This window comes from Motacilla alba, chromosome 8, assembly GCF_015832195.1.
Source record: "Motacilla alba alba isolate MOTALB_02 chromosome 8, Motacilla_alba_V1.0_pri, whole genome shotgun sequence".
Classification (NCBI taxonomy): Eukaryota; Metazoa; Chordata; class Aves; order Passeriformes; family Motacillidae; genus Motacilla; species Motacilla alba.
The window spans coordinates 23,196,743-23,205,329 of record NC_052023.1 but is presented as its reverse complement, the minus strand read 5'-3'; the positions used below and the strand labels follow the sequence as shown (position 1 = coordinate 23,205,329).

Sequence of the window (8,587 nt, the reverse complement as noted above, 5' to 3'; positions counted from 1 at the left end):
TGGTGGATTCACAGAGTGCCCGAGCTGCCTGGCCCCTGGAAGGCCATTCCTGAATGGCATACAGACTGATAGCTCAGAGTGCAGAGTAAAGATGAAAGCTGTCACTCTCTAAAGCTGCCAGAATCTTTATTCCCTTTCTGTTCCATTGGACACACGATTTGGGAGCTGGGTGACCAGGCACTGGAGTACAGGAGAGGAAGACATGCACACACCAATATCACTACAGACTGGGTTTGCTTTACACTTCAGTTTGACAGAGAAGAATTCCATTTAAAGAAACCATTAAGTAAAACTGACAATTTATTGAGACAAAGCTAGAAAGCAAACTCACGTGCAGCAAAACCCACAGGATTCTTTTTTCAGAGCCTGGGCTTCCCTGGAGCAGGATGTAATCACTATGGAATGACATCACTGTCTCACCAAGAGCCCCGAGAGTTACATAATGTTTGCTAAGGACCACCGGGCTTGTGGGAAAGCTGAGGCAAGGACACCAATAATTCACCAAGTCCATAAAGTCTGTCAGAGTGATCTGTAATTCAGCAAGACATGGTTTGAAGTTGTTGAGTGCAGCTCATGCTGTGTCGGTGATCTTCTGATTTCATCTGAAATTCTGTTCATAGCAAGGAAGATGAAGCTAAGCTAGAGACAGTTGCTCAGAAATTTGCCCTCATTTGACACTGATGAATTAAAGGAAGCAGTTTGCCTTCCTCATGAAGCTTTTGAGTATCTGTTGCACCTCCAACACAAGTCCCATTGATAAACACTCTTGGGACCTATCAAGAAAACAAAAGTTGCATTAGTTATCTCTTGGAAAAAGGTAAACATTCAAGCAAGCCCATGTGGACTCCAGTGCACACAATTACTGTGTTCATCTAGATGTGTGTGTAATATCAGTGTACAACCCATAATATTTACAGAGATGGGAAACTTCATGTGCCCCTCAAAAGTGGGATAAAGACACTGCGTGGGTGATTGTAATAAATTCCAATAACTGAGTCAAGTGAGACTATGTAAAATAAAATAAAGGTGTTAAACACAATGGTTTAAATATACAAATGAAAAATGGCTTTGATACTTCAATTATTTCAGTGGCAGTATGGCAAAGATCAGCTGTGAGGGATAGCCAGAGGGGTTCTAGAAGAAGAGACCTCCTTCCTGCAGTATTTCATTTAGGAGCTTGTATCCCAGATTTACCTGTCTCAAAACAATTAAGGACTTGCTGTGGATATAACCCAAGAGTGATGTGTGTAGCCCAAGCTGTTACTTGTTAAGTATCAGAGAATATACTCACTGTTCTGCCACCAGTCATCTGTTCCAGGATGTCTTGGAACTGCCTTCCGTTTGTATTCAGGTCCAGTTCCACAGCTGTGTAATTCACATTCAAACCCTCAAAGAGGTTTTTTGCCATTTTGCAGTATGGGCATGTTGTTTTAGAGAAAATCACCACACAGTTGTGGGAAATAATGTCCTGTGTGCTCAAAAGAAAGTTAAAAGTCAGCGAGCTTCTAGCCAATGCACTTAGGACTCTGTTGAACAGTCAGGAAAGTAATACACAGGTTAAAAAGCTGCTGCTAGAGTAGCAAACACGGGAAAATCTCTGCTGGCACCTCTGGAAGCAGGTTTGACCTGCATCTGGCTCCAAAACAGCGCAAGGATGGTGGGGTGTGTGGTACAGCTCTGCTCTGCAGTCTGCCCAACTCCCTTTGTCCCCTGCCTTGTTTAGGACAGTTTCCTCTGTCCGTAAGGTGCTTGGGTGTGCCAGTGGAAAGCACGGTGACCAAAAGCAGTGGGTGGAAGATACACCCTTATGACTTTACTGTAAATTCAAGGGGATTTCAGGCTATCATTAACTATCAATAAATTTATAAAAAACCCACAATTTCTAAAATATTTAACGTTACTTGATATCAGTAATTTTACAAGGTTCTATCCCTGATGTCAACAGCAGCACTGAATTTGAGTAGAAGTATTAAAAAAAACCCATAAAATGGGTCCAGCCCCGGAAGATCAGGATCCAGGGCTGTGGATAAACAAAACTGCCAGCATGGCTTGATAACCATGATGAACACAGGAACAGGTTCAACAGGCAGAACTATGTACAGTATTTCTTTGTGTAAATAGGAAAAGGTTTGAAGTAATTGGCTTTTATAAATGCTGGAAATCAGTAAAAGCAACATAAATGCTACCTGTATTTGATTCACAGCAGCATCATATGACAATCCTACAGAAGCGGTCTGGCTGTTCCCCATTCTATAACTAAAAAGAAATGGCAGTCAGATCTTTGAGCTTTCAAAGAATCGCCACATGGCCCTGTTTGGTTCGGGTATTTCACTGACTGCGCCATGGAAGTTCACTTGAGCTGCCGCATCTGCAGCCGCCCCGCTTCTCGTGTGCCTGCAGGGAGGGAGCAGCGGGATGGCAGCGGCTGCGAGCGCCCGGCGGGGCCGTTACACGGGACACGCTCCCGCGCCGCCGGCAGCCACCCGCGACACCGCCACACCGCCACACCGCGACAGCGCCGGGCCCGGCACCCGCACCCCGCCCCGGCCTCATCCTGCTCCCGAGCCCTGCCCTCATCCTGATCCTGCTCCTGATCCCTGCCCTCATCCTGCTCCTGCTCCTGATCCCTGTCCTCATCCTCCTCCCGATCCCTGTCCTCATCCTGATCCTGCTCCCTGTCCTCATCCTGATCCTGATCCCTGTCCTCATCCTGCTCCCGATCCCTGTCCTCATCCTGATCCTGCTCCTGATCCCAGTCCTCATCCTGATCCTGCTCCTGATCCCTGTCCTCATCCCGCTCCTGATCCCTGCCCTCATCCTGATCCTGCTCCTGATCCCTGCCCTCATCCCGCTCCTGCTCCTGCTCCCTGTCCTCATCCTCCTCCCGATCCCTGTCCTCATCCTGATCCTGCTCCCTGTCCTCATCCTGCTCCCGATCCCTGTCCTCATCCTGATCCTGCTCCTGATCCCTGTCCTCATCCCGCTCCTGATCCCTGCCCTCATCCTGCTCCTGATCCCTGCCCTCATCCTGATCCCGAACCTTGTCGCTCTCCCCGTCCCGATCCCGATCCCGGTCCTTGTTCCGATCCCGATCCTTGTCCCGGTCCCGATCCTTGTTCTGGACCCTCTCCTGGTCCCGGTCCTTGTCCCGATTCCGATCTCGATCCCGGTCCCTGTCCTTGTCCCGGTCCCTGTCCCTGTCCCGACCCTAATCCCAGCTGCGGTCCCGGTGTCGGTCCCTGTCCTTGTCCCCGTTCCGGTCCCTGTCCCGACCCTAATCCCAGTTCCGGTCCCGGTCCCTGTCCCTATACCGACCCCAGTACCGGTCCCGATCCCTATCTCTGTCCGTGTCCCGATCCCGATCCTTGTCCCTGTCGCAGTCCCAGTGCCGATCCCAGTTCCTGCTCCAGACCGTGTCCTTGTGCCGATCCCGATCTCGATCCCTATCTCTATCCGTGTCCCGATCCTTATCCCAGTCCCATTCCCATTCCCATTCCCGGTCCCGGTCCCGGTCCGGCGCCCCCGGCCCGCACTCACCGCCCCCCCCAGGCGGCGGCCACGCGGCGCAGCGCCCCCTGCAGGGCCATGGCTCGCCAGGAAGGGGCGGGCTCGCCGCAGCCTCACGGCGCCGCTCCCCTCAGGCCCCCGCGCCGCCTCCCGGGGCTGCCCGCCGCGCTGCCGGTGCTCCGGGAGCGCCAGCGGCACGGGGCCAGCACGGGACAGGGACAGCACGGGGACAGCGCGGGGACAGGGACAGCACCGGGACAGGGACAGCACGGGGACAGCACGGGGACAGGGACAGCACCTGGACTGCACGGGGACAGGGACAGCACGGGGACAGCACGGGGACAGGGACAGCACCTGGACTGCACGGGGACAGGGACAGCACGGGGACAGCACGGGGACAGGGACAGCACCTGGACTGCACAGGGTCAGCTGGGCCAGCACGGGGACAGGGCCAGCACAGGGACAGGGACAGCTGGACCAGCAAAGGGCAGCACAGGGGCAGCGCAGGGTAGCACAGGATGGGGCAGCTTTCCCTGGATAGGGGTCAGGAGAGACGTAGAGAGGGGCTGGGTTTCCCGGGATCGGGGTCAGGAGAGGCATAAGGAGGGGCTGGGTGTCCCGGGATGGGGGTCAGGAGAGGCATAAAGAGGGGCTGGGTGTCCCGGAATGGGGGTCAGGAGAGGCATAAGGAGGGGCTGGGTGTCCTGGGGGTCAGGAGAGGCATAAGGAGGGGCTGGGTGTCCCGGAGCCGCTCCTGGTGTGGGGGAAGTCGGGCGGATTTGGCCTCCCGCTCGGCCGACTTCCAGATGCGGGAGTTTTGGCGGTGCCTTTGCTTTGTGCAATGTAAAACTTACTTTAAATCTTCTCCGTCCCCGTTTCTGTTGCCTGTTCTTCCTCACGGTTCTTTCCTGCCGTGCAGTTCTTCGGTCAGACACTGACCTGTGAAACAGGAGCGTTGGGAATGGACTAAATACTGGGTGGGGGATGAAGAGCTCCTCCTGGTACCTGGGAAGTTGTGTTAGCAGAGTTGGCTAATCGTGTGATGTGTGGAATGTTTTTAGTGGCTCCTAGGAAAAAAAAATAGGGGAGGTTTTACTTTATGTGGAGGTGTTGGGTTTTAGGTATTTCCTCGGTTTGCCTGGTAAAAGCTGTCCAACAATATTCTGCTATTTCACCCCCACATTCCTTGCTGAGGAGCCTGGTCAAATGAGTGTCCCTGGCAGAGCACTCCTGTGGAATATCCCTGAGTATCCCCTCTGGGGTCTGCACAAGTATTCCAGTAGTGGAGAAACTTTTCTACTCCCTCTTAGTTGAGAAGGCAAATTGTCCTCTGGATCACTGTTCAGTGCTCAGCCCCATGTTTTAAAAAATACTGCGAGGAAATGCGCGCTTGAACTGATTTGGTTTTGCTCACGCGTGTCTGTGAAAATGGGAATGTGTGTTCATGCATGATGTATCTTTCTATTATCTTTCTGGACGTTGATTAATCTTAAATGAACTTACCTATGATGTAAATTTATCTAATGTTTTGCAACTTAATTTTGCTTTCCTACAAAACATCAGTATAACCTGTTAAAGTAGTGAGAAAATGCAATCGACACATTGTACCCATGTCATACACTCTCATTTTACTAAATGGAAACTTGCTTGCTCATTTCAGATAATGATTTAGTAGCCTAATCTTCTGTGATAAAACTGATAAACTCTCAGGTATGTAATGCCACATGAAAATAGTTTCATATCAAATCCTGATTCAATGATATAAATGCTGGCTAATTATGTCACTGTGATCCCCAAAGCAAACTGGGAGAGCTATTTTGTAAACTCCCAGTTAAAACTTGTAATGGAAGTGCCACGTTAAGAGTAAACCCACTATAGTTTTGAACTAAATTTGCCAGAACATCATCCCCTGCCACTCCAGCTGCTCCTCAGATATCGGAGGGGACAGCTGGGTTTAGCTTTTGAGCCGTGGCCGATTTGGCAGCAGACGTGCAGAGCTGGTGTGGCACTGGAAAGAGATGACCCCTGGAGCTCCTTCCAACCCAGCCCAGCCTGTGGCTCTGTGCTGGTGGTGAGTACCCTGCGTGCAGAGGCGTGTGTGAGCCCATGAAACATGAGCCACACGGCAGCCACAAGCACAGCCAGGCGGGAGGTGCCAGTGTAGCAGTAAGAGTGCGATCACAAACACAGGCTGGCGTTCTGAATTCCCCGAGGCAGCACCCGCTATAGCCGAGCGCTGGAGTCTTACCCAGTAGGTGTCCCTGTGGGGAGGAGATGGGTAGAGCCCTCTGACAGTGCCAGGAACCAGAGATGGGTTCTCCTCTGACCTCCCTCGCCACTACAGCTGTATTTATATTGTTTCCAGTGAGTGACAGGAGAAGGTGAAGTTGTGGCTGACATAATTTCCTGTTTAAGTGGAGTTTGATTTTAGTCATGAGCATAGACGGGGGTACTGACACAAAGCTGGGTCATTCCTTTGCCCCAGCTCCTGTTACCTGCATTGTTCCTGCCAGAGCATGACCACAGCACCTCTGTGCTGCTCCATCCTTTGTTCCACATCTGCATTGATTTCAGCAGGGCGATACCAACTTGCTCCCCGCTGCTCCCTGCTTTGTTCCCTCCTCCCAGAGCAGCACACCGAGCTCCTGCAGGGATCCTGCTCCCAAGGCTGCAGGCAGCTTGTCCCTGCTGAACTACTGCCAGTGCACACACTCCTTGCTCAGATTTCTTTTTCTTTTCTTTCTTTTCTTTTTTCTTCGCTGTTCTTCCCAGTGAAGGCAGCCTCGAGTGAAAAAGGAAACCAGAACTGCAATGTTTTCTGGAAACGTGAAAATAAATCTCTTTGCAGCCGTGTGTGCAGCTGACTGTGAGCACCATTCCCTGCTCCCTGAGCAGCGGAATGGAGCAGAATTGAAATGAGGGGCTTTTTGGTGTCATTGGGTCACAGGGACTGTGTGTCTCACTGAAAAGAGGTATTGTCGTGCAGCAGATGTACAGGATGTGTTTCTGAAGAGGTAGCACTGGTTTAGGGGATACGCTGGGGCTTTTGGATGAGGCACGGAAATTGGACTTGGCCTGTTGGAAGCATTTCAAGTCCTGCTCCAATTTTCATGAGCTGTAGCTCCAGTCATAATTCCAAATGCAGTTCAGGAAATGATATTGTTTATTCATTATGCCTCTGTCTTCTAAACACATAAATATTACTCTATACCCACTGACAAATAAATATTGGCAGTGATTGGTATAATTCACCATGTTAATGGGTGTTGTAGTACATATTTGTGTGCTAGACTATTTCAATACCACATCTGAAATGTTTTACATACACTTGTGGTGCTCTGCATGTTGTTGTTCTGACACAGATGGGGATGTCACTAACATATTGAACATTTTGCTATGGGCTGTTGCCTTTTAGTCTGTTTTCTCACTCTCAGCACATGTTACTTAAAAGAAGGAAAATGACCCAATTCTGCCTTTTGCAAATTTAAGATGGTGTCATGTTTTCTGCCAGTGTTGGAGAGTGTTAAGAAAATTCTGAGCATCAAAGGTTAGAATAAGTCATGATGAGAGCTCGTTTTGGGGTCTCAAATCCTGCAATCGGTATTCCCCAGGGGGTACCAGTTTGTTTGGTTCTGCTGGGAATGCTATGCTCCCAGTTTTTGTGTGTTTGAGCAGAAGAAATTAACCTGGAACACGGAGAGAGCAGTGCCAGCTGCAGCTGTGCAGTTTCTCAGCTGAACAAACAGAGCAAACTGAGCTCTGGGATCCCAAATTCTGCAGGGTAATGTGAGATGTGCTCCATGGCATTACTGTTTGTCCTTCTTCACATTTACAGGCAACATGTTCCTAATGACATTTTTTTTTTGCTATGGTCTTTTGATGGCTTATTTGTACCAGAATTTTTGTGATTGATAAAGCAGAGAGTTTTAAATCTTTTTTTACCCAGCTTTATATCCAGGAAGCAGGAGATTTTCTCTCCAGCCTGTAGAGTGAGATGCAAGCACAGTGTCTGAGAGAATCAGAGTCACAGAATACCCTGGGTTGGCAGGAACCCACAAGGATCATCGAGCTGCACTCCTGTCCCTGCACAGGACACCCCAATAATCCCACCATGTGTCTGAAAACATTACCCAAAAGCTTGTGGAGCTCTGGCGGGACCGGGATCATTACCTGCCCTGGGGGAGCCTGACCACCGTCTAGGTGAGGAACCTTTTCCTAATGTCCAGCATAAATTTCACTGATACTGCTTCCTGCTGCTCCCTCTGCTCCTGTTACACCGTTTTCTTGAGCTATTCCTGTGACCCTGCAGTCCCAGCCCTTACCAGCCATGTGCTGCCGGGCACATGGCTGGGAGTAATGACATAAAACCTCCTTAACGCCCCCAAACCCCTCCCAGGGCCCTTTTTAAAACCTCTTCAGTGTCACTAAAACCCCTCCAAGTACACCATAAACCATCCCAGCCCCCTCAACACCCCTCAAACCTCCTCAGCCTCCCCAAATCCATTTTAGCCCTCTCAGACCCCTCCCAGCATGCCCTAAAGCTCCACTGGCACCCCAAATCCCTTTGAGCACCCTCTAAAACCTCTTTAGCCCCACTAAAACTCTTCCCAGTGTACCACATGCTGTCCTAGCATCCCAAACCCCCTTCAAACCTCAACACGCCTGAAACCCTTTGTAGTTGTGCTTTAGCATCTACTGATCCTTCCCAGCACCCTGAAAAACCCCATTAGCACCCCCAAATCCATGCCAGCACTCCTAGAACCTCGTTAGCACCACCCAGCCCTTCCAGTGCCCTCTAAAATCCCTTCAGCACCACCAAAATTCCTGGTTCCTCTGCCTAAACTATCCCAGCACGCCCGGGGAGCGCGGCGCAGCCCCGCGCCGTGACTCGGAGGGCACCCGGGAGCATCAAAGCTCCAGAGAAGAGAAGCACGCCTATAAACTCAGGCAGTGGTTGCGTGTAAAGCTTTATTTTCACATAAAACATAAGAGAGCTCTGTGCGCTCAGGACGGAGAAAGCCGCAACCACCCCTTCGCCCCGCCTGGGCCGCCGTGAGGGCGGCAGCGGGGGCGCGGCCGC

The 8,587-nt window shown here is 50.9% G+C and overlaps 1 protein-coding gene across 2 annotated transcripts; it reads right to left on the bottom strand.

The window, feature by feature from the left end:
- Positions 1-109: 109 nt before the first annotated feature.
- GLRX2 (glutaredoxin 2) lies at positions 110-3,619 on the bottom strand. 2 transcript variants are annotated; one of them, XM_038144085.1, is made up of 4 exons: positions 3,538-3,619; positions 2,187-2,256; positions 1,292-1,468; positions 110-773 (listed from the first exon to the last, which is right to left on the bottom strand). In XM_038144085.1, exons 1-4 carry the CDS (start codon positions 3,585-3,587, stop codon positions 654-656), a joined length of 417 nt encoding a protein of 138 aa, XP_038000013.1. In that variant the 5' UTR covers positions 3,588-3,619; the 3' UTR covers positions 110-653. The 2 variants fall into 2 exon arrangements, with proteins under 2 accessions (XP_038000013.1, XP_038000014.1); XM_038144086.1 differs by lacking the exon at positions 3,538-3,619 and adding an exon at positions 3,316-3,512.
- Positions 3,620-8,587: the final 4,968 nt, after the last annotated feature.

Coding starts and splice junctions, on each gene's coding strand:
- GLRX2 (XM_038144085.1), bottom strand. CDS start 3,587: ATGGCCCTGCAGGGGGCGCTGCGCCGCGTGGCCGCCGCCTGGGGGGGG. Junction 1,469..2,186: donor CTGCTGTGAATCAAATACAG/GTAGCATTTATG, acceptor TTGAGCACACAG/GACATTATTTCCCACAACTG. Junction 774..1,291: donor AGATGACTGGTGGCAGAACA/GTGAGTATATTC, acceptor TTTTCTTGATAG/GTCCCAAGAGTGTTTATCAA.